The sequence below is a fragment of the Coptis chinensis genome, chromosome 5 (assembly GCF_015680905.1).
Source record: "Coptis chinensis isolate HL-2020 chromosome 5, ASM1568090v1, whole genome shotgun sequence".
Taxonomy (NCBI): Eukaryota; Viridiplantae; Streptophyta; class Magnoliopsida; order Ranunculales; family Ranunculaceae; genus Coptis; species Coptis chinensis.
The window spans coordinates 83,432,680-83,458,714 of NC_141460.1; the positions used below are offsets into that span (position 1 = coordinate 83,432,680).

At 38.4% G+C, this 26,035-nt stretch overlaps 1 protein-coding gene and 1 pseudogene across 2 annotated transcripts; one reads left to right on the plus strand and one right to left on the minus strand.

The window, feature by feature from the left end:
* Positions 1-12,993: 12,993 nt before the first annotated feature.
* On the minus strand, positions 12,994-13,482 carry LOC147499419 (uncharacterized). Its single transcript, XM_086563474.1, has one exon. The coding sequence runs from the start codon at positions 13,480-13,482 to the stop codon at positions 12,994-12,996; it is 489 nt and encodes a 162-aa protein (XP_086419600.1).
* An 8,784-nt stretch (positions 13,483-22,266) lies between these two features.
* Positions 22,267-23,470, plus strand: LOC147499420 (glycerol-3-phosphate acyltransferase 9 pseudogene; annotated as a pseudogene). The gene is made up of 3 exons (XR_015197003.1): positions 22,267-22,540; positions 22,619-22,715; positions 23,372-23,470. The product of XR_015197003.1 is annotated as a glycerol-3-phosphate acyltransferase 9 pseudogene (transcript).
* The last annotated feature ends 2,565 nt before the right edge of the window (positions 23,471-26,035 follow it).

A 26,035-nucleotide genomic window follows, 5' to 3' on the forward strand; every position in this document is an offset into this window, starting at 1 on the left:
ATGGTTAGAGCGTTTGCCTGTGCCAAGATCTATTATTCGTGTAACTGGTACGGAAGGAATTAAGGGTCTTTGCCAGCTGAAGAACTTTGATGTTAAGCAACTTGAAAATTTCAGCACAAATCATCCCATGGAAGAGGGAGAAATGGTCGTAACGTGTGCGCAAATGGACCAAGGTTTAACAATCCCACTAGATTATGACGCTGCATGATTATTGTCTTTATGGCAGATTGCACCAATACAAATTGGGATGCCGCTATGGTTGGTATTTGCACGAGCTAAAGCTTTGGCAAAAAGCTACAAGCGTCCATTTGGTTTTGAAGAATTGTTTCTTTTGCTGCGACCGCAACGTCGCATTGAGGCAGATGGGTCGTCATATTTTACCGTGGACTGGAAGACTGAGAAGAAGTTTAAAGGCTTACCGAAAGGTTACAAAGACTGGGATAAATATTGTTTTCTCCTCCGAGGACCATGGAATCCCCATGGAATACGTGTTCCAAATAAAATACGAGGTACGAAAAGCATTAAATTCTCACATTGAATTTTACTGATTTGATTGTTGTATATTTGTATGTTTAAATGACGTTATTTTTTGTGATGCTCTATAGATGAAAGCCCTATTATTCCAAATATTGAGATTGGAAAACGAGTTGTAGAGAACTTACAATTTTATTTTAGTAGTGATCGTGAGGAACACATTCTTGATTTAACTTGGCCTAATGAGGTTGCTTATTGGGGTTGGCGTAGCGAGAGACAAAATGATCGTCAGAAAATTTCTGGGCCAAAAACGCATCAAGAGCAATTTGTTGCATCCAAAGATCAATTGACAGATAAGCTCCGAAGTAATGGAACGAATCTTAGAAGTGATTGCTTGCCAAGGAAATTATCCCTCAATTCTGGAGAGGGCTTAAATCAAAAGAAGCGAAAACTAACCAATGAAGTGCAAGATGATGGTTGGGAAGATTGGAAAACGCCTGAAGTGTCAACTAAGGCATCCGAAGAGGAAGATAGAAGGAACAAACAAAAAGTTGACGAAAACTTTATTAGCGGTAGCGTTGAGTCCACAATCTCACAAAGCCGTTCTATTGATGTTGTGGAGCCCAAAACATGTGAAGATAATGCTCCTCAAAGTGCTGCTAAAGCATTCCTCGTCGCAACTAACAAAGATGCAGCAACTACTATTTCACCTGTTATAGAAATTAGCTTAGAAACTGAAGATACCCAACTGCAGCCTTCAAGGAGTGGACCTTCCCCGGCCAATGAGGTTCATGCTATTGTTGATAGCTATACGCAAGATGTTGTTTCCTCTTCATAAGTTGTAAACGCCACAATAATGGAAGCTACTGCACCCACTTCAATTGGTTTTCTGGAAGAAGACATGATAGATGCGTTAAGAACTACTGAAGTTCTTGATTTTGATCTGCTCGATGATTATGTTAACAAACATTTGATGCAGCCCACTTCTGGAAAGAACCCTCTATCTGGTAACTTGATGTGTATAGGTGATACTTCATATTTTTGCAATATGGGGATGCAAAAGTTGCAAGAGGTTAGTATTCCATTGCACTTTAAATTATAGGATTTATCATAGTTTATTGTAGTAATAAATTTATTTTTGTAGGCTAAAGAGAGTTTTGCTAAAACAATGATAATGCTTGGTAAAGAAAAAGAACGAGGTCTATCACCACTGATGATAGAGAAGCTTCAGAACGATAAAGATGAGGCTACAGCTGAGGTTGCCAAAGTCATTAATGAGTTGTCGGTTTTAAAAGAACGAGTGGCTGTTTTAGAGCATGAAAAAGGTTGTTTGGTGCAGCAAAAAATGGCTATGGAGAAAGCATTAAAAGTGAAAGAGACAGATTATAAGAAAATTGCGCGAGAATTGCGCGTTAAAAAAGGTACGCTAGCTGCATTGAATCCAAAGCTCTCCGCAGCGTTGCTTGAAAATGCTCAACTGGAGTCTTCAGCCAAGAAGAATGTCGACTTGCTGAATGGAACGCGTGATGTGCTAAAAAACGCTCTGGAACATTATACTTTGCTATATGATTCTCGTTCATTAAAAGAAAATGATGGTATACTTCTTCCTAGTGCTATAGAAGACGCCATTGAAGATCTCGGCTTAGAAGATGATTTAGGAGGAGATTCTACCCCTTCTAAAGAAGAAGACGAACAATCGACTTAAATTGTTATTTATTTGTCGTAGACTTAGTAGTTACGTTATAGTCATCTACTCATCTACTTGTTACTAGCTGATTTCCCTCTCAATAATATATAATTATTTGCCACAATTTGATCGTATATGTTTGTATCATTTTGGATTTATTCCCTTTTAGAGTAAGTCGACACTTTGACACCATTGTAATGAGCTGAATAAGTATTTAAGTTCTGTTTGTGATTATGAGTGTTGCCCTATGATGATTTTGCAAACTAGTCGTCATTACTTGTTGGGAAATGCTAATTGACAACTGCCGAAAATTGACTTGAGACCATATCAGTGGGATTCAATTTCTTTGCCTTTTTGTCAATGTACATTTGGAATGAAACTAAGACAAGAGAACAGGTTCATTTGATTTTTAACTGACAGATCTCAGTGGTTTTTTTTTATGGTGGTGCATGGATACTATTCTCTGTGTTAGAGGGATTTACTCCACTGGCTAATCCTGTGTAGTGGTATATCTGCTCAATTGCTTCTGGACTTTACTTGGGCAAGGATCCCCAAGGTGTCATAGCTACTCTTTGCTTCTTTGGTTTGGATTTGGCTTAGCCTTTGCAGACTCTTTTGCAGGAGCAGGCTTCTTTGCAGATGCAACAGGCGGAATAGACTCAGCCTGCTTCACCTCACCCAAAACCTTACTGAAATTTGGTTGGTTAACCATTGTCCAAAAGTATCTCTCAACATGTCGGAACTCAGATGTAAAAGTTTTGATCATGATTCGACTGAAACCCAGAGACAAGTTACATGTCATGACTATGTCAGCAAAGGTCACAGAATGTCCCACGAGAAAAGTGTTTGAAGCAAGATGTGTATCCAAAGCACCTAATTGTTGGAATCTTCATGTGTATTTCAAATACTTGTGTGTTGTTTAGTCCCACATTGGTGAACCACCACTAGGTAGTGAGGTATTTGAGGTGAACCTCTAGCATAAGGGCGTGCCCTTAGGGTACAAATGCTTTTGTGTTAGGAGGGAGGACTCACCCAAAGCCACACATCGCTACAGCCATCCGCCCAAGACCGAACCGGCGAGTGTCGTGGGGCGTGGGCTTGGGCTGGTTGTCTAGTGGGTAGTGGTTTACCTATTCCCTAAACTGGTTTTTTTTTAGTGTTGCAGCAAGTTTCGGTTTGCTAGAGTTCTACTCCAAGTTGGTTTTGTGAAACCGACTTTGTGAGGTTTCCTTCTCCCATCTGGTAACCGGATCACCTCTATATAAACACTGCTGTGTCTATAGAGGGTATTGATCACAGAACAGAGAGAGAGAGAGGACGCAGAGAGATAGAACTCGTGTGCTGCTGCTGCTATATCGACTAAGATAGAAGTCGTGCAAGCTGCTGCTACTACAGAAACAGAACTCGTGCAGACTATCCCTTCATCTCACCATACCCGAATCAGAGAAACAGATAAGTCTATCATTGCTTTCTTTATTCTCTTCTTCCTGTCAGCCGCCAGAGAGAGTTATATTGCTGTTCTAGAGGGTAGTCTATTCTAGTGCAAAGTTAGACTGCTGTTAACCATTGAATCCTCGTGGAGGAAGACGCATGCTGTTGCCTTTCGCACCATTGGAAGGGCTTAAATCTTTCCTTAGGGACGTTCTAATCCGCCTTGGTTATTACCCTTTATTACGTCCTTGTCTTCTATTGTTTTCTTTTATCTGCATACAACAATCTTAAGGAAAGATCAAGATGTCTACACCTGCTGACACCACCCCGATCAAAGAAACTAATTGCAGAGTCATGGAAGTAACTTCCGTCTATGAGAGATGCTTTGCCTCTACCGAATGCTCGCGAATTTACCTAATGTGTCAAAGATTGAATCCTTCAGCGGTTCACACTTCAAAGCGATGGAGAGAAAGGGTGTTCACAGCCCTAGATGTACTCAACTATGCAAAGTATCTCATCGATACAAAGACCCATGGAGGGTTCTAATGATTTGAAAGAAATCAAAGCTGCTTGGCTCAATGGGAATAAGGTATGTCGTCATGCTATTTTGAGTACCTTGTCCAATGAGATTTTTGATATTTATTGTTCAAATAAGAATGCACATGATATTTGGGAGAGTTTGAACAAGAAATACATAATAGAGGATCTTTGGTACTTTCGAAATATGCTATTGAATTTTCTAAAGTTCCATATGAGAGAGGATAGAGATGTAACGTCTCAAATCCATGATTTTCATATCTGATTAATGATTTGAAAACCGAGGGTATTAATTTACCCGAATCCTTTGTTCTTTGGATGTTTGATTGAGAAACTCCCGAAGTCTTGGAAACACTATAAAAATAGTATGAAGCATAAAGCGTAAGCGGATGACTCTTGAGGATGTGATCATTCACATTCACATAGAGGAAAAAGAACAAGACTTCGGGATGAGGTGTTGTCTAAGGAATTTCATTCTAAAGCCAATATCATTGAAGGTAATCCCAAAGAAATCTAACAAAACCTCTAAGAAGCGAAGTCCAACAAAAATAAAATTTCAAGGTCAAAGGCACTTCTTTTAAAAGGAGTGGTAATGCTTGGAATGGAAATTGTTATGTTTGTGGTAAACTCTGGACATAGGGCTTTTCGGTCTGCATACACAAGAAAGACAATCGATGATCCTCCCAATGCTAATCTAGTTGAGGGAGATGATATTGTTCTTTGCTGTCGTGTCACAAGTGTTTCATAGCCACCGGGAAGAGGAACCGGGTACTAGATTACGGTGCCACCCGCCACGTATGTGGTGATGTTGAAGCCTTCTCGATTACATACTAGTGAAAGATGAAAAGGTCTATATGGGTGACTCTAGGTCTGTTTCTGTTGAGGGAACAGGGCAAGGTTCTTCCTCGAAGTTAACCGGGGAAAACCCTTTCACTTAGTAATGTTCTTCATGTTCACGAGATTCGTTCGAGAATCTGATTTCTGGTCCCCTACTGGGAAAAAGCGTCGTCAAGGTGACTTTTGAGAGTGACAAGTTTGTTCCGACAAAGAATGAGGGTTTTGTTGGTAAAGGTTATTGTAATAACGATGGTCTTTTCATGTTGAATGTACTTGACAACATTATTATTAATAAGAATGAATGCATACGCTTATTTGCTTGACTCTTTTAATATATGGCATGGTAGACTAGGACATGTGAATGTTCATTATATGAAAAGGATGAAAAGCATGTGGTTTTATTGTCTAATATTTCTGATTTTTCTAATGATAAATGTGAGATATGTGCTGAGACTAAAGCCACGAAGAAACCCTGTAGAACTGTGTCTAGAGATAAAACTGGATTACTAACTCTTATTCATACGGATTTGGGTGAATTCAGAAGTACCATGTCTAGAGGGGGGAAGTTTTATTATATTACATTCATAGATGACTTCTCTAGGTACACCATGGTATATTTACTTAGACACAAGCATGAGGCAGGTGAGATGTTTCTCAAGTACAAAGCTGAAGTTGAAAACCAGCTTAACTGTAAGATTAAGAGACTTCGGTCTGATAGGGGTGGAGAATATGAGTCTAACCCCTTCCAGGACTTTTGTGACAAGAGTGGCATTATTCATGAGACTACTCCACCATACTCTCCTGAGTCTAATGGAGTAGCCGAACGGAAAAACAGAACACTAAAAGAGATGATGAATGCTATGCTTGTAAGTTAAGGCTTCCACGAACTTGTGGGGAAGCAATCCTATCTGCTTGCCATATCTGAGAATAGGATACCCAACAAGAAAAACAGGGAATAAGACACCATATGAGTTATGGAAAGGTCATGTACCTACCCTGACATACTTAAAAATGTGGGGGTGTCTTGCTAAGGTTCTTGTGAACGAACCTAAAAAAAAAAAAAAAAATTGGGACCTAGAACTGTTGATTGTATGTTCATTGGTTATGCTCATAATAGTGCTGCATATAGATTTTTAGTAGTAAAATCTGATAATAACCTTGTCGATGCTAACACTATTATAGAGAGTAAAAATGCTGATTTCTTTGAGAATTTGTTTCCTTTGAAAATTGGCATTGAGAGGTTGGTAGCTCCTAGTGAACAACAATCAACAGATCCTGAATTTTGAACAAGAAATTCGGGAAGAGTAAAAAGAGACGAAAAATCCACCAATTTTGGTGATGACTTTTACACATTTCTTCTTGATGATGATCCTGTGACGTATAATGAGGCAATCAGTTCTCGAGATGCACCTTTTTGGAAGGATGCTATACACTCAGAGCTAGATTCGATTATAGCTAATCACACATGGGAGATAGTTGATCTACCTCCGGGCTTAAACCTATATCGTTACAAGTGGATCTTCAAAAGAAATTGAAACTAGATGGTTCCATTGAGAAATACAAGGCTAGACTTGTAGTCAAGGGGTTCTCCCGAAGAAAAAGGCATTGACTATTTTGATACTTATGCTCCCGTAACTAGGATTTCTTCTATAAGAGTTCTAATGGCTCTAGCTGCTATTCATAATTTATTTATTCATCAAATGGATGTAAAAACTGCATTTTTGAATGGTGATCTTGATGAAGAAATATATATGATGCATTCTCGAGGGTACGATAGTACCGGGAATGAGCATAAAGTATGCAAGTTAGTTAAGTCTTTATATGGGTTGAAACAAAGCCAAAACAATGGCATGAAAAGTTTGACAGTGTCATGATGTCTAATGGATATCACATAAATGATGTTGATAAATGTATTTACTTTAAATCTTTTGATGTGAATACATATGTGATTATCTGTCTATATGTGGATGACATGTTAATCATGAGTCCTAACCTTGATGTTGTGAGAAACACCAAGATGTTTTATCCTCCCAATTTGAAATGAAGGATTTGGGAGAAGGCGATGTGATTCTTGGAATCAAAATTATCGAAAACGATGATGGCTATATGCTTTCACAAGAGCATTATGTTGAGAAGTTTTGAAGAAGTTTAACTTTTATGATAGTAAGCACATTATGGACACCTTATGAGGCAAATAGTGAACTTCAGAAAATGCTCAACATGGTGTACTTCGATCTAGATATGCCCAAATTATTGGAAGTCTCATGTACTTGATGAATTGCACTAGACGACATTGCTTATGCAGTTAGCAGGCTAAGCAGATACACTCATTGTCCTAGTGAGGAACATTGGAGTGCGTTAGAGAGATTAGCCAAGTACTTGAGAGGAACAATGAATTACGGCATAAGGTTTAGACAAACTCCACCTGTGATAGAGGGTTATTGTGATGCAAAAACTGGATATCGATTCTCATGATATCAAGTCCACTAGTGGTTATGTTTTCACCCTAGGTGGAGGGCGTCGCTTGGAAATCTTCTAAGCAGACCTTGATAGCTCGTTCAACCATGGAGTCCGAGCTTATTGCTTTAGATAAAGCAAGTGCTGAGGCTGAGTGGCTTAGAAACCTCTTGGCAGATCTTCCTATTGGTACAAAACCGCCTCCAAATTGCACCTATGCATTGTATTTGTCGGTATGATAGCAAAGGCAAAAGCAAATTGTATAATGGGAAAAGCGGGCATATTAAATGCGAGAGACTACGATCTATAAAAGCATTTCTTTGGAATCTGGAGTTGTGGCTCTAGATTATGTGAGGTCGAGTTAAATTTGGCGATCCTCCGACAAAGCCACTTTAACAGGGGGAGACAAGTGGTTGATCACGTCGAGGGGGATGGGACTTTTGCCTTAGATAGGGCTTACGACGACGGCAACCCCACCTATGTGATTGGAGATCCCATGAAGTAGGTTCAAAGGGAAAAACAAGTCACCTAGTAAATCTCGGTATGCTATTGTCTTTATTTGAGACGTCCCACCCTATGACTAGATAGCATTATTGTATACTTTGTATAACTTGAATAGCAATGAGAAAAAGGATGAGTTATTTTACTCTTAATGGAATCCATAGTCCATTATTTTTATGAGATAGTGTATTTTTATTCTGCTATGTACACTTGATGGATATCCACCCTACGTGAATGTAGAACTGGTCGGTTCTTATGGGTATTCGTGGCAAATACTCTAGAGCATTCACTTAACACAGGTAGCGCAAGGGCCAAAAAGCGCAACACCGCAGAACAGGCATATAATGAAGGAGCAATGTGGGTGCATGTCCTCTATTTTACTACAAGGGAATGTTGGTTCAAAGATTTTTTAATCCACCACTTTCACGTATTATAAGACATGTTACCCTATGGTAGTTCAAGCCCCGAAAAGCACCGATATCTTATGCATTGTTTTTTCGATTCTCTCTGGCATTTTGTTAACCCATTTCTTTTGTAATATCCTATTCCAAAATAGTGGGGGACTATAAGTATTTTGAAATAGTGGGGGATTGTTGGAATCTTCATGTGTATTTCAAATACTTGTGTGTTGTTTAGTCCCACATTGGTGAACCACCACTAGGTAGTGAGGTATTTGAGGTGAACCTCTAGCATAAGGGCGTGCCCTTAGGGTACAAATGCTTTTGTGTTAGGAGGGAGGACTCACCCAAAGCCACACATCCTTGCCCCACCCATACCCGAACCGAGCCGAATGGGTAATGGTGGCGTGGGCTTGGGCTGGTTGTCTAGTGGGTAGTGGTTTACCTATTCCCTAAACTGGTTTTTTTTTAGTGTTGCAGCAAGTTTCGGTTTGCTAGAGTTCTACTCCAAGTTGGTTTTGTGAAACCGACTTTGTGAGGTTTCCTTCTCCCATCTGGTAACCGGATCACCTCTATATAAACACTGCTGTGTCTATAGAGGGTATTGATCCGCAACGTAGAGAGAGAGGGGCCGCAGAGAGATAGAACTTCGTGTCTTTTTCGCTGCTATATCGACTAAGATAGAAGTCGTGCAAGCTGCTGCTACTACAGAACTCGTGCAGACTATCCCTTCATCTCACCATACCCGAATCAGAGAAACAGATAAGTCTATCATTGCTTTCTTTATTCTCTTCTTCCTGTCAGCCGCCAGAGAGAGTTATATTGCTGTTCTAGAGGGTAGTCTATTCTAGTGCAAAGTTAGACTGCTGTTAACCATTGAATCCTGTGAGGAAGACGCCACTGTTGCCTTTCTGCACCATTGGAAGGGGCGAAATCTTTCCTTAAGGACAGCCTAATCCGCGCCTTGGTTATTACCTGTTATTCTGTCCTTGTCTTCTATTGTTTTCTTTTATCTGCATACAACACTAATTCCCTCTTTTTTTCAACTCTCTCTCTCCGCAGCTCAAAAATAGCAGGGTTTTACATCTTGTCCATCTAAAGAGAGTAACATAGTCATGGCTTTGATTTTGCATGCTGGAAGCACGAACAAAAATGCTTATAAAGCATTGATTGCTGCAGAGTATAGTGGTGTTGATGTTAAGCTAGTTGAGGATTTTCAAATGGGTGTAATGAATAAGTCCCCTGGGTTTGTCAAAATGAACCCAATTGGGAAGGTTCCAGTACTGGAAACTCCTGATGGTCCTTTATTCGAGAGTAATGCCATTGCATGCTATGTTGTTCGTCTGAAGGAGAACAATCCGCTTTTGGGATCATCCTTGATTGAATATGGTCGTGTTGAACAGTGGATTGTATTGTGACGGGAATATTTGACCTTCAATTCTACATTTTAGAATAGCTATTTGACAGAGTGAATAGAATTCTAGTTGGGAGGTTACGGTGCCAAGAACTTGTGATGGAAGCTTACTATAGTGCATATGTGCATAGTGTACCCATGCTAGCAATAATATTAGAAAGCTCCATTGGTACTAGCAGATTCAGAAGCTACTTGACATATCATTCTCTAATTACAGAGGTTTGATCATCTTTTGCTTAACAGAACAATAGTTGCAAGTTTTGTATAGAATGACATTGACTATGTCTTAAAAAATTTGTGGTTCTAGTCACATCAGCTTATTCTCAACTGAAGTGACAATTTTATTCTGCCATTATTCGGAGAATATTAGATGGAGATAGAAGGTTTTCCATGCTCTCATAGGTTTTAGTTTTTCAGGACAGAAAAATCAAATCAAGGGACAATTAGTGGAAACTCTACCATCTGAAATCTGGATGAAAATATTAGAAATGGGAATGTCCTACTCACATACGGCCATCAACAAATCCAGTTGTATATCTTTAGCTTTGTTATGTAAGTACTACGTGATTGATTGATTGTTGCCAAAGCAAGGGTAATACAAAAAAATGGAGGCGAACTTATGACTGAAGATTAGGGACTTAGTAGGGATATTGTTTCCAACCCAGTGATATTAGCTTATGACTGAAGATTTTTCATTTTTCATTTTGAGATTTTTGAATAACAGAATAACCTCTTTCTGGTTTCAAGGTAACAAATTAAGGTGAACTGTCCATTAAATTTCGACGAGAACCAACAAAAAAAAAAAAAATCTCTCCTGTTGTTGATATTGTTTGAGAGATTGATATGAATAAGCCAATTATCTGGATATTCCACTGATCATGTATTTAAAAAGTCTAAGACGTCATTTAGCGTATATCCAATTGAACGTAGGCCAAAAATGGAATCTTATCACTTATTTGTTTGAATCAGTAAATAAAATACGTAATGCTCATATAACTTTTATAATTGACTCAAGCATAAACATTGAAATGTTAACCTGTTTATGGCGTTAATTGTATATCTTTGGGTATCATAGACCAAATTTCATGGCTTGAATGTATACAGTCTGTTACTGCATTACTTATTCCATGATATGAATGTATAAAGTTTGGTATTGTAATCTCAAACTTCATGACTTTGAATGTACATAATTTGGTATTGTGAACACAAATTCCATGTCTTGGAATGCACAGAGTTTGGTATTGCGAACGCAAACTCCATGACTTTGAATGCACAAAGTTTGGTATTGCAAACGCAAAATCCATGTCTTGGAATGCACAGAGTTTGGTATTGCGAACGCAAACTCTGTGACTTTGAATGCACAGAGTTTGGTATTGCAAACGCAAACTCCATGTCTTGGAATGCACAGAATTTGGTATCGCGAACGCAAACTCCATGACTTTGAATGCACAGAGTTTGGTATTGCAAACGCAAATTCTGATAATAACAAAAATAGTAATAATATATACCCCGAAGTGTAAGCGGTGATTGAAATAAATGCTAACAAATGAACTTTTATTAATCATTGATATGTTGAGCAAACATGAAAAGATGTACGATGTCATTTTCCAATGAACCATGAAAACTAGAAAACGAAACAATTAATTTATTGATATGGTAAGTACCAAACAAAACCTAACGATAAAAACGCCTAAGATGGAGTGCATTCCATGGTTTTGGGAAAAGTGTTCCCGAAATGGTGCGAAGGAAATATGATCCTTTCGAGGCAGGATGATCAACCACAAACGGTCCTTCCCAATTTTCACATAGCTTCCCCATGTCAATGATTTTAGGTTTTCTGCATAACACCCAATCTCCTTCCTGGAAAACTTTTAGGCAAAGTTTCTTGTCATACTGTCTTTTCATTGAAGCCTGGTAGTGGAGTAGACGAGCTATACTTTCTTCGCGAATTTCATCTAAATTGGCTTTAGAGTGAGCCACCATTTCGTCATTACAACTAGCTTTAATTGCCGCGGTGCGAGTCTTTTCAGCAAATATTTCAGTAGGTAAGACTGCGTCCGCACCATAAGCCAAGTTAAATGGGGACAAACCGGTTGAGCGTTTTGGAGTGGTTCTGTATGCCCAAAGCACGGCTGGTAGTTCTCTTGTCCATTTCCCTTTTAGCTTGTTCTAGGCGGCGTTTAAGGATAGCTAGGATAGACTTGTTTGTTGCTTCAGCTTGTCCGTTAGCTTGAGGGTGATATGGAGCAGAAAAATTATGCTGGATATGGAGATTGGCACAGAAATTGTGTATTTCGGTTGCATCGAATTGCTTGCCATTATCAGATATTAACTCAGCAGGGATGCCAAAACGACAAACTATATCTTTCCACAAAAATCGCTTGACATCGGAAGCTTGAATATGCACTAAAGGTTGTACTTCCACCCACTTAGTAAAGTAATCTGTAGCAACCAACAAGAAACGCACATTTCCTGGAGCTCTAGGAAAAGGGCCGATGATGTCTAAACCCCACTTTGCAAATGGCCATGGAGAAAAAATTGAATGTAATTCTGTGGCAGGTAGGACGCCTATATTGTAGTGTTTCTGACAAGGAATGCATGTCTGAGAAATATGTTTGGCATCTAGCTGCATATGAGGCCACCAATATCCCTGTGTCATTGCTTTATGAGCTAAATTTCGACCAGCGGCGTGATTGCCACAAATGCCTGCATGAATTTCTTGCAACACAAGTAGACTTTCGGTTTTGGTGAGGCATCTGAGCATGGGAGACAAGGGATGTCCTTTTCTGTACAATTATAGAACACCATTTGACGAAGATACTATTACAAATTTCCAAGCGTCTCGCTTGACTGTTTCAGCGAGTTTGGGGTTTGAAGGGATGATATCGTTGCTCAGAAAGGTAATTAATGGGGTTCGCCAGTCTTCAGTTGGTGCTTCTAACATAGGTAGATTAAAGACGTGTGGCTCCTTTGTTGATTTGTCGACATTCTGGTCACCTTGAACAATTTCTGTATCGTTTCCTTCAGTACATATTCCTCCATCTGGCAGGGAGTCAATGTTTACTTTGTTAGGCAACAAAACGTCATCATTGTCATACTTTCTTTTTTTGTGTTCACAACATGAATACTTGAAGGTGATGGCTCAAAAGAAGCGAAAAAAAATAGCAGCGTTAATGTATATGTCGATTGAACTGCTCAACCGACAAAGTAATACTTGGGGTCTTCTTTGGAAGTCAATCTTGGCGTTTCTTGGTTCATCAATAGCAAAATGCTGAGAGATATGCTAAGGCGTTTGCATGTCTTATGTCGTTTCGAGGTCTTTGAATGATTGAAATGTCATCAAATTGACGAGCAAGCCTATGGATTAAGTCTAGATATGCTGCCATCTTATCATCTCGTGCTTCAAAAGAGCCTTCAAATTGACTTGCTACTAATCGAGAGTCTGTAAAAACTTGAAGCTTTCGAACGTTAAATTCTAAAGCGGTACGCATGGCATAAAGGACTGCTTCATATTCTGCTACATTGTTAGATGCTTTGAAACCTAAACGAACTGACCGCTCAATTACTGAATCATCAGGATTAATAAAAATACACCCGAGCTCGGATCCAAACTTGTTATGTGAACCGTCTGTGTAGACTATCCAGACGTCTGAAGACGGGGTAATAGATGTGGATGATACCTGCTTGCCCCCAATTGTTGTTTCATCAACGGATGGGATTTCGTCTTGATTATTTTCAGGGACCATATCATCGATTAGAAAATCCGACATCAAAGATGCAAGAACATGACCTTTTTCCGAAGTGCGCAGTTCGAAAGTAATGTTATATGCACTTAAGTAACTTTCCCATTCAGCCAGTCTACTCGACTCTTGTGCGTTATGGAGCACTTTGTGAATAGGGTACTCAGTATATACCTTGACCAATCGTCCTTGAAAGTACGGCTTAAGGCATCTTGCAGAGTGAACCAAAGCGAGAGCAATTTTCTCAATTCTTGAATATCTAGTTTCCGCCCCGTTAGAGTTTTGCTAATGAAAAAAATTGGGCCCCCATCTTAGCCATCAACAAATAAAAGCGGCACTTACGCCGTTAATGCGTGGCGACCAAAGTAAATTCCCTCTGAGGTTCCCACAGCAGAATGGACTAGTCGAATGGGAGGTGAAACCAGATATTTTTAATTGGTCGAAAAGGCATTTTCACACTCATCATTCCATCTTCTTGAAGTCTTTTAACGTCACGAAAGAAAGGGCGACATTTATCGAGAATATTTGGAGATGAAGCGATTTATTCTTTTTGCCGGCCCGTGAGTTGTTGTATCTCCTTCTTTTTGTTTGGTGATAGCATATCGAGGATTGCTCGATTTGTTCGGGTTTGCTTCAATGCCTCTGCGAGTCATCAAGTAACCCAAAGAACTTCCTTGAGATCAAGCCAAAAGAGCATTTTGAAGGATTGAGCATATTAAACTTTTCCACTCTTGTGAATACTTCTTGTAAATCTACCGGATGATCACTTCTTGATTTTGGATTTAACAACCATGTCGTCAATGTATGCTTCCATAATCTTGCCTAGCATGTCTCCAAATATAGTATTGATCATTTCTTTGTCAAAATGGCGCCCGACATTCTTCAACCCGAAGGCATCACTTGATAGCAAAAATACCTTGATCGGTTATGAATGATGTTAATTCGATCTTCACCGCATAACGGGATCGGTAGTATCCCTCAAGAAAGCGTCCATAAATGATAAGCGTGGAAATCCAGATATGGCATCAACAAGTTCTGATATCCGCAGAAGAGGGAATGGATGTATAGGGCATGCTTTGTTAAGATTGGTAAAGTCGATGCATACTCTCATCTTGCCATTCTTCTTCGGCACTGCTACCAGGTTGGACAACCATCTAGGGTATGAAACTGGGCGAATAAAATTGACAGAGAGTAAACGATCAATCTCTTCTTTAACCTTTAGCTTTCTATCAGGAGCCATACGTCTGGGCTTTTGTTGTACAGGCTTAACACTTGTATCAATGTCAAGCTTATGACAGGCAACATTTGGGTGTATACCTGGCATTTGCTCCAAAGACCAAGCAAAAATGCTCTTGTTCTTTCTGAGTAGAGTAACCATCTCCCTTTGTTCATTTTCTGATAGCTTGGATGATATGAAGGTTGTTTCTTTGCTAGATTATCCAATTTGAACTTCTAAGAGGCGGTCTATAGTCGGTGGTCCTTCACTTGATGATATGGTGGAACAGTTTATTTGTGGTGCGGATTGTGCTTGAATGACCTCTTGTGAATTGCTTAAAATTGTGTTTCCATGCATATCAGATTGACGGTAATCATCTAATATTCTTTCATGACAACGACTAGAAGCCATCTGATCTCCTCGTATTTTGCAAATTTTGTCTAGAGATGGAAATTTCACTGCTTGGTGGAGGGTAGAGACAACAACACCCATACAGTGGAGCCAATCCCTACCTAAAATTACATTGTAAGAAGATTTGCAGTTCATTAAAAGAAAATCAATGTTGACCGCCTTATCCATGAGTTTGACTGGTAAAGAAACTCTTCCGACCGGAGTTGCTGTTGTTCCATCAAAACCGATTATTGGGTTGTTATCTGTGACAATCAAATTTTCTGAAAGTTTCATGTCATTATAACAACCTGCAAAAATTACACTAGCAGAACTTCCAGTGTCTATCATGACACGCTGTACTCGTCATAGACCAATGTAAGCTGTGATAACGACGGCATTGTAATGAGGGTGATGGATGCCAATTAGGTCTCTATCAGTAAAACATAGTGGGCTTGGTTCGATGGTTTCTATGCGAGTTCCTTCAATAAAATCAAAGCTATTAATGTGATATAACTCACGTAAAAATCCTAACTTTTCTCTGTGCTCACATTTTTGTTTTGTGCATGACACATCATTGATTCTGGTGTGACCAGCTTTGATGACGTTGTAACTTGAGATTGACAAATTCTGTTTAGCACTTTTAGTGCTTAAGAATTCCTCTAGCTGTCCCTTCTCTACTAGCTTTTGTATCTTACCTCGTAAGGATCTGCATTGTTCAGTTTCGTGACCAAAGTCATTGTGGAAAAGACACCATAGATTTTTATCATGCGTAGACTTTGTACCTTCGGGTAAAGGCATTGGAGGGAAAAGCAGTTTGATTGCGACTTTTAATCTTCTCATAGATTGAGGCATATTTGGCATTCAGTGGAGTGAGCTTCATCTCTTCTCGAAAATTGTTGGTCTTTTTAAGATCCTGCTTCAGTTGTTGAGTTTACATTGCGCTTTGCTTCTGCTTGCTTTTGGTATCTGTAGATTCTTTTCCTCTAAAATCTTTGTCCCTTGAAGTTCGTGCTGCCGCATCTATTTCAACATTGATGAACTGTAGCGTTCGTGTGAACAAGTCATATTTCGTCTGGGGAGGATCTCTTACCAGTGAGTTATATATTCCGTTAGTATCAAAACGGAGAGCTTCTTTGAATGCGTGAATGATCATCATAGCTGGCACATCTGTGACCCCTGCTTGGATTTGGCGAAATCGGACAACGAATTTTGCAAGTGTTTCATCTTTCTGTTGTTTTGTGTTTAGCAAGATATTGACATCTTTAGGCCGAGTCCAATTATGTTGAAATCGATCCGTGAACTGATATGCTAACTCCTGAAAAGATTCGATAGATCTAGCTAGAATTTCCGATAGCCATCGCAAAGCTTCCCCTTTTAGGGTTGCCGGAAAAAGTTTGCATAAGAGAGCGTCATCCTTACACCAAATAACTAGCCTGCTTTTGAACTCCATAACATGGTTGTTTGGATCGCCTTCTGCTTCATCGTCTTTAGGCAACTCGGCTGTTTGAAACCTTCGATGTTCTCGCATTTTGTATCGCCCGGAAAAAACGTCCACGATGTCTTCATTTTTACTAAAGTCTTTCCAATGTTTTTCCTTTAGATCATTATTATTCATTGCCTTTTTAACGATGTCTTTAATCTGCTGTTCAGTATATGTTATTCCTTCATTTGTTTGGCGACGGACGACTTGTGGTTGAACTTCTTGACCTTGTGTCATATGCGCCTGCCCCCAGTTGTTGCCCATATCTGGAAACCTTGGGTGCTCTGGACTGCGAGACCTATGACGGAAGTTTGAAATGTCTCGGTGCACTGGAGAGTAATCTATATGATGAGTGTTATCTCTATGTCGGTCTTCCAGTTGTCTTCTACACCGATTCCTTTCGTTCAAGTCGAGTCTTAGGTCGTGATTCAGATCTTGCCTGAGGTCACAGCTCGATTGCCCCAAGTGAGTTCTAATGTTGGGTGGTATCATCCGATATGACCGTCGTAATGTGCTGCTATCATGGCTTACGAGGTTTGTATTACCTCGGTAGTATGGCTGGTGGCTTGTTCGGTGTGAATCAGACTCACTTGGGGAGATACGACGACTAGTATGTGACCTGTGATGTTGTCTATCACGCCTGCTATTATGACCATTGACATCAGGAGTCCTCAATCGCCTTAATAAATTGGTTGAAATATGTCATGGCCTGGATTGATTTGGACGATTTTCAGGGACATCATCAGTGGTTCGGAATCTTTCGCTATTGCTTTGCAAGCGGTGGAATACACTGCGGTTTTCTCCCGATCTTGGGATTCTTGATGGAATAGATGAAGTAGTATCATTGTTGTCTATATGTACTTGCTTCCCTTCATTTATTTGCTTCTGCAAGTCCGCATTATGCTCCTTTTCCCTTCTAAGTTTGTTACGCAGAGCTTCCAGAGTCATTTCTTCATCACCTGTGTCGTTATCATTTGGATCTGCAACCATATTTGCATCTGCATCTGGATCTGCATCTGGCGAATTAGTATCATTAGGAGGAGAAGATACTGGAGCCTGTGACCTTGGAAATTTAGATCTGCGCTGTCTTGGTACTGGAAGCAACAAAGGTGGAGCTTGTTGGTTTGATGCAACTTGATCGACACGAACTTCAGCATTTTGTTGATTGTTTCCCTCTGATGGTTGTGCTCTTGCACTGCTTGTTAAGCTAGAGATCTTGTTATAGTAGCCATTAACAAAGATTGAGAGAGATCGTGGAAGAGAGAACGTTAACAAGAACAGACGGCGCCAATTATATTTGGGTAGGAATTCACCCGGACACACTATTGAATCTGCAAGGGGAGATGTTGTATAAAGAATGAGGCGTTGCCTTAATGGCTGCCCTCATTATCGAATATGTATCCGAGAATCAAGTCTCTAAAAACGTAGTTCTTTGTTAAGTGAAGAGTCCTATTTATAGAAATAGAAAATAAGAGTCCTGACAGCACAAAGACTCTTACTAGATAGGATTGGTTAACTGAACATGTGACCGGCTCAGGTGACCGATTGGGCCGTCCCGATGTCTACTTCATACGTGAGCCGTCTAAGTGGCTAACTAGAACTGTGAGCCGTCCAGGTGGCTAAGTGGACATGTGAGCCATCCAGGTAGCTGAGGATCGGTCACTTAGACTTAATATAAAGACTAAGTCCTTAATGAGTTCGTTAGCCAGGGTACGAATGTGGAGGTACGTACACTGATAGTTATCATATAACTGTTTTATCTATTTTCATCATTATTATTATTATTATTATTATTATTATTAATATAGGAAAAGCAAATAAAAGACGGGGTGTTATAAAAGGCCAATACCGATAATACATAATCGACTCTTTAAGCACACAAAATTGAGATCTAGATCACACAATCCTCTCATGATTAGGCATATTGGATGCTCTGTGCTAACTCCTCCTTCCTTTTCAAGTCATCAAAAATATAGAAAGGGGTCTTCTATGCATCTCTGCTACCAATAATATTTGTTGCATCTTCAGTACTACCTACCCCTGTAAATGAGTGAACAAAAATTAGGCCACAATGAAGAGTAAAACCGAATAACAATTAGAAATTTATAGTAAATTTATAGTAAATTTGCACCTTTGCTCTTTTGTTTGGATTATCGGGACAAGTTCTTCTGTCATGAGTAATTCTCTTTTTACAACATCCGTGCATCCTTAAAGTTGTTTGATGGGAGATCTCAAGTGGCTTTTTGAATCTACCCGAACTATTATTTTTTATATTTTTCTTTCTCCCTTTTGTTTGAGAAATATTGGGATTCAAAAGCAACACTTGAGGGCTGACAACAATAGGTTCTTCTTCTTGAATTACCGTATTTGGCTTCTTAGCTGCATCGTGTATTGAAAACCTTTCTAGCAAAGTGCCCATCGCTTCTACCATCATTCCAAATTTCTCAACATCTTTTGCAGTTTCATAAACAACCTGATTGGCAAGATGAGACCCATGAATAAGTCTTAACACATCTGAATCTTCAGCACTACTGAGTATTACACTTTTATCCATAACTCGGTATTGGTTTGATTCTTTCATCCATCTTCTCAAAATCCATTGTTTGGGTATCTCATCAATATCATGGTGGATAATTACCTTCAAAACATGTGCACAAGGAATTCCCATGAACTCAAACCACTTGCATTCGCACGAGCCATTACTAGTTGTTCGGTTGAAGATCACCTTCCAGATTTTTCCATCACTTTTTTTTATTTTTTCTTGATGTCATGGTATAGGAGTTTAAGTCATTGTCGCATTCTTCACACTACACCATTTGGGTGATTTTGCAACCATTGAGATTTCTTATTAGTAACACATATTGATCCGTTAGGTAATTTTTCACATTCATTATCCGTTGGCAATTTTTATAACCGTTAGTAACCATTTGTGCAAATACTAGAATTATTATGTAACGTTTCCGGGATATTTTCTAACGCTTATGCATGTGTGACAAAGTTACATACGAAAAACCTAATATAATAGAAAAAAGAAAATAAAACTAAAAACAAAAAAAAAAATGAGAAACTAGTGAAGAGGGAAAAGGAGTGGTGTTGCCACCGCTGGGTTTTTTGATTTCCTCTTGGTAAGTCGTCCTCTCTCCCTCCTTTTTGTTCTTTTTCTCCTTCATAATCGCCCAGTTATGAGATATAAGCCTTGCGGATGCTCCTTGCTTTCTCTTAAAGTGCCAAAACCTTCATCTCTCTGCAAGGTATGTAACACCGTCTCTCTCACTGATTTCATTTAAATAGATCTGTAATTCTCAAATAGTATTTCAGTTTCGTAGAGTACAAAGTTTGATGACTGTCTTGAAATTAATTTTGAAACAACTTAAAGTTTGAATAATTTTGTTTTTAAAGTTCAAGCTTTATTTTCTCTTAAAGCTTTCAATCTGGTCCATGTTCCCTGAAAAATGACAATTTTGTTAATATTTCGAACATAATATTGTTTTCCTCATCTTATTAACTACAAATTTTCTGAATCCATTCTTCGATGAGTCGAAGTAGTGAGTCTGAGAGTCTTGTGTCAACTTGGGGCTCTCTCTTTTCTCTAAAGGACGGGTAAATTATCCTCTATATTGAGTCTAGCACTGTTTTATGATATGAGTAGTTTTTATTTCATATATTTAGTTAAGTTTTGAGCATTTAATTAACTTTGGCTGAATTTAGTTCGATTATTCATAGGTTATCTTGAGGTTCATGCATTATTTTTGTCATTTGATACTCGTGATATGAATTATTGATACTGCAGTTGATGATTTAAGCCTTGTTTGTTTTTCCACCTTTGCAAGTATTTGCCACTAAGCATCTTGTATAAGTTCATGGAAGTGTCTGCAATGGTATACTTTATTTGATAATCGATAGTTTTAGGTGTTTGGGAATGTGGCAAGCCATTTAATCGATAGTATGAACTACTGAATTCTAACACACTTGAGGTTTATTGAGCTTATTGAGAGCACAGTTACAAGTGTAAAAAGCAATGACAACTTATTCTGGGGAACGTAGTTCACTTATGCCCCAAGCACACAACGAATAGGCGTACGTATAGAAACTCTCAAGCTTACTGATTTCAGTCATTTGTCCGTATGAGACACATCTTTTGTTATGCTCTGTGGTCTGCCTTTACAGTCCCCTCCTCCACGTAGCATCTTGAAACTATATATCCTCAGATTATGGAGGAACTTATTATGAAAAATGAGTGCAAATCTTCGTCAACATAGTCAATGGAGCACTCGATCCAAATCAAAGTTTGGGTAAGATATATATTTTTGTTTTTTTGGGCTTTGATATAGAACCCAATGGTAAGTATTTAGGAGTCTGAAGGCATGAATATACATAGATTTTATTTTGTTACCTTAACGCTTTGTAAAGAGGAGCAAGGATTGCGTTCCTAAAGTGTGATGGCCAATATTGTAAGAGATAAAACTGATTATGCGCTCTTTTGTTGTGTTTTGTTATCTATTTCTCTTTCCCATAGCTACTTTTTACAGGGCTATGGTTGTACAATTTATTGAACGACAAAATTAGAAACTTCTCTCCACAAGCTATACTATGGCCATTTGCATTCTTATATTCCTTTTATTGTTGATGTTACTTAAGGTTTCAGGTCGTGTACAATGTGGTTTGAGATCCTTTTTTCTTTCTTTCTTTCTTTCCACTTTTACTTAAACACTACTAATTTGCACTTAACTTTCATGTTGATGGCCAGGGTTGGTGCGGGGTAAGTCATCCTTGTTAACTCAATACTAGGTGAGATGCGGCTAATTGAAAGATCAATATATTCTCAAGGTTTAGTAGCATAAGCACTGCAGGTTTATCAATCTTTCTAAGTCAGATTTTCCTATTTCTTCCCTTTTAAGGTAGAGTTAAACATCTCATGATGTTGTTTGCAATTAATAACTGTAGGTTCCATGGATTCTATCGGGATCAATAAATGTGATAACATATTACACTACACCGAATTGTTAAAAAGGATGGGGGTCTTAGGGGGCGAGCTTGGGTCGCCTTTTAATTTAGGATGGGCTTCGTAGTCCCAACTGAGAAAAACCCCCGTCATTATGATTTATCTTGAAATATTGAGGACTTTTTTTTTGTTTTTAATATGGGACGAACAATTTAGTCTTAAATTTTGTTAGATACCGTCGCTACAAAAAAAAATACCCATCTTTAGCCATCACACTAAATGACTGCATTTTGCTTTGTCATTTCTTTGGCTTTATCTGGATGGGTTGGTAAGATATATAATGTTATTGTCTGCGTGTGCCTTTTCTTATCTCATGTACATATCTTAGTTTTAGCTATCCCCGGAGATAAAAGAAAGAAAAGAAAAGTGTAAAGCTCTAATCACGTGAAAAAATCTCACGTTAAGGCTACCTATCAAAGGAACACGAAACCCCAAGCTTAGAAGTTAGTATTCATGAACTAGGTCATCAAGCTTCTTCCTTATTAGATCGAGGAAGTTGAAGACCATCGAATATTGTTGACCAACAGAATATTTAAGAGGACTCCTCAAGAGTCCAACTCTTGTGCTTCATTTTTCCTTTGGACTAGCACCGATGAATATCCAAAATCACTAGTTTCGAGGGTTATAAAAGTGAGAATAGAAACCTTTGGATCCTATCGCTATCACGGGTCTTTCTTTTTTTCTGAGTTCACATGATTGTGACTGAATAGAAATTAAAAATAACAATTTATGGCCAGTGGTTCATCGACTTTTATATAATGCCTTAAAGCACCATACTGAAAATGCATTTGGCTTTGTTACCTTTCCTAGGTTGAGGCCCTAATAGGATGTTTGCATATGAAATACAAGAAACTGTTCATTTCTTTCCATTCATCAATATTATCTACAGGACTACTGCAAAGTACAATTCTGGAGTGTTGGTTGCATCTGGTTCAATCGCTCAAGAGGCAAAAGAGCGTGAAATTGTGGCAAGAAAGTAAGCATTGTGCTATTTGAGTATCTGATGAATTATAAGTTGCATATGGAAACTGAATTGAGTTATTTTATCATGCAGGTTAAGAGAACATGTTCAAGGAGCTGACAACAATCCCCTTCTTATATTTCCAGAAGGAACCTGTGTTAATAACCACTACATAGTCACGTTCAAGAAGGTTTCTATCTGTTGTGCTTTCTGTTTTTAAGGATTTCTTTGTTGAATATCACATGCCCTGATATGAGCTTTGAAAATTATCCTGTTCTTACCGAGGAAAAAGGGGGAAATCTTGTTCTTTGGTGACATTGAAATTATGATGGAATTTATAGTTCCTTAACAACCCATACCGGGTGAGAAAGTGCTTAATGGAGAGAAGAGACAACTAGTTTTCTGTCCTAGTGAAAAACTTACATCCTACACCTTAACTGAACATGTTCATGCCATTAGCAAATGAACTCTGACGTGGGCATGTGACATCTAATTATTAAAAGATTGGACTCCACATCTAATGCGGTTTGAAGTTTCACTTGCTAACGAAACTTTTCTATTGAATTGTGTCGATTATGTATCACTGGAGAACAGTTAATTTTTTTTTATTTTGCTATAGAAGCGCACACCATTTAGCATGTTGAAACAGTTGAAGCATGTTTATTTAGATTTATCTTGAGTCTTATTTAGTTTCATTTAACGACTCAGGTCCGTCCAAAGTTTTCAATAGCAGAATTGTTAGTTCATGAACAATTCTTGAATTTAAATGTGTCTTCTTCGTTATGTGTTTATCTCAAATGTCTCCCATTATCCTTAAACCTGTTGTTTTACCTTTTCTCTCTCCAGGGAGCATTTGAGCTTAGCTGCACAGTTTTGCCCAATTGCAATCAAGTACAACAAATTTTTGTGGATGCTTTTAAGAAAGGCGATAAGCACCTACTTTAAGGGCACCAATTCATCTCAAAATAATATGTTGTTTGTATGGTTGCACTCCTATTTATTGTACCCACCTATGAAACCGGTAGGGCGTCAATAGGATAGTTATGCACTTTAAACACTTGCAAGGTGTGATACCTAGTACTTGTTGTATACCGGGTAGCTTTTTGGATTTGTTGTAAATGATGAATCACTCAATGTATCCATTATGTGTAAGCCTATATGAGTAGCTCCTTGCTACTTAGCCTATCATTTGTAACAACACTGTATCTTTATGCTATTAATGAATTGAATTTTCTTGATAAAAAATAATAATAATGTGAAAGCCTATATGAGGTGAGGTTCACTTGGTCATTTTCAAAGAAAAAAAACATACACAAATTTATTTCACGGTCGGATCATATCTAGATTGGCGGATTATTAATCTTGAAATTGCCCCACTATAGGTTTAAATTCTTTGGTGTAGAATTGTTTCCACCTTTGTGCAAGTGAGATGTGTGGCCTATGGATGGGGATTCTGTAGTTACACAGGAATTTCATATATGCTCTATTTCTCTTAGGTATCTACCTCCAAATAATGTATTGCTTCCAAATTGTGTTCCATCAAACTTCTTGTTTTGCAGACAATCATTCACAATGCATTTGTTGCGCCTCATGACCTCGTTAGGTTGTTGTTTGTGATGTGTGGTACTTGGAACCACAAAACCTGAAACCCGGAGAAACAGCAATAGAATTCGCAGAGAGGTAATTCACCTCTAAGATTGTTAATTTGCATGTACATTTTCTGGTGTTAATCAAGTGAAAAAGGTTTTTTCCTCGTAACAAAAAATAAAAACGAGGAAAAAAGAAAGAAAAAGAAAACAAAACGTGGATAACTGGATGAGCTTACACGACTGGCTGCATTTGCTGTCATTATGCAACCCATCCATCTTCACCCGGCTTTATCTTGAAGCATTGCTCCTGTCACTAGACGAATTTCGCCAGTGTGGAACGAACTTGCTGTGGACTTGTTAGGTGTGTGGCTACTGGCTACTGGCTAAAATGAGAGAACAGTAAATTTAGTGTGCTTTCATTTTAGGCAGGCAGTACGCAGTGAACAGAGACACGCCAAGCCAAGACCGTTCCAAACTGCCAAAATCAGTGTTTGTCAGACTTGTCCCGTACTCCCATTTAGTAGTTGTGTGTGTCTCTTTTAAATCCATATATATATACTTTGATTTTTGATGATACAAAGAAAAGAAGTTTAATCCGATGTAAATGTCTATTCTGGTGCGTGCAAAATTTTGTAGGGGTACGCCATTCTAACAGTGCAAGCACACTCCCACAGTTTCCTTACTAACAGAACAAATTAAAGTTTATGTTCACTTAATTAGCATAATTTTCCTTCCTACAGATTTTTAGATCGAGCTGCAATTACCATGGATGCCTATACCACCTCCTCCCAAAATATGACTGGATTATGGTACTTATGTATATATGATGACGAGGATTAGGCCTTTTAGTATAAAATTTGACACTAATGAACAATTATGACAATATCAGTGCTTCGCTTGGGTTGCCAACAAGTGGTATTGAACAAGCGGTTAAATTGAGCTTGTCAATGCATTTTTAATGTTCCTTTTTCGCCAAGGCTTGAAAAACTTTTAGCAATTGTATTAAATAGCTCTTTGACATGCATCGGCGCAACCCCAACAAAGATGCATTTGAGGCCTCATCTTTGATGGCAAAGTGCAACACTACTAGATCCTTTGGAAGTACACCGCTTCTTTGTTTGATACTAAGGTTAGTGAATAGTGATTATGTTAATTGTTATTTTTTCAAGCGGTTTCATTTGGTTTCTTCTTTTATTTTGTTTGTTGATCTTTTTGGTGCGGTATTAATTGGCCTTGTTCACATCAGTATTTGTGGTGCCATATAGGTTGCCTCGTGCAAATTTAGTGGTTGAAGATAGTAGTTCTAATAGTAAATGGTGAAGAATGGATGGCTGGAGGAGTTTGGATGATGCACAAGTAGCTCTACATGAGGTATGAGTTCATAACTAACTTTAACATATTCTTTGAAATGAGACTTGTTTGAACGTTACTATCTTAATGTTTAAATAGCATTATCTAGGTTCTAAGTAAACAATCAATATGGAAGACAAACAAAAGGTTATTCATTTAATTTGGCATTCGACTATAGTTCAGTTTACATTATATCTAGGAAGATGATAGGTCCTTAGTTTTTATAGAATTACCTTGATGATTTTCTCCTCAATATTTATACATATTGGTCTGTATGGTTATTAAAGCAACATGTCATATTCTTCAATAATCTAGAATCATTCTTCAATAAATACTAGCCATTTATTGAAAAACATGTAGCGATACAAAAAGAAAAAATAAAGTCATGTTTGGTTACTAAAGCAGCATTCTAGGATGCGTGTCTAGAGAAGTACGTGCATAGTTACATGTCTTGCTACCTATTAGTGGAAAGGTTAGGTACTATGTTGCAATTGCATTTAAGGAACCTATATAGTTTATCTGTCAAGTTCTTGTATGTCAGGAAAGGCTAGTTCCCTTGGAAATTATTAAA

What these genes read in the sequence shown, in the direction of transcription:
- LOC147499419 (XM_086563474.1), bottom strand. Translation starts at nt 13,482, where the DNA reads ATGGTCCCTGAAAATAATCAAGACGAAATCCCATCCGTTGATGAAACA.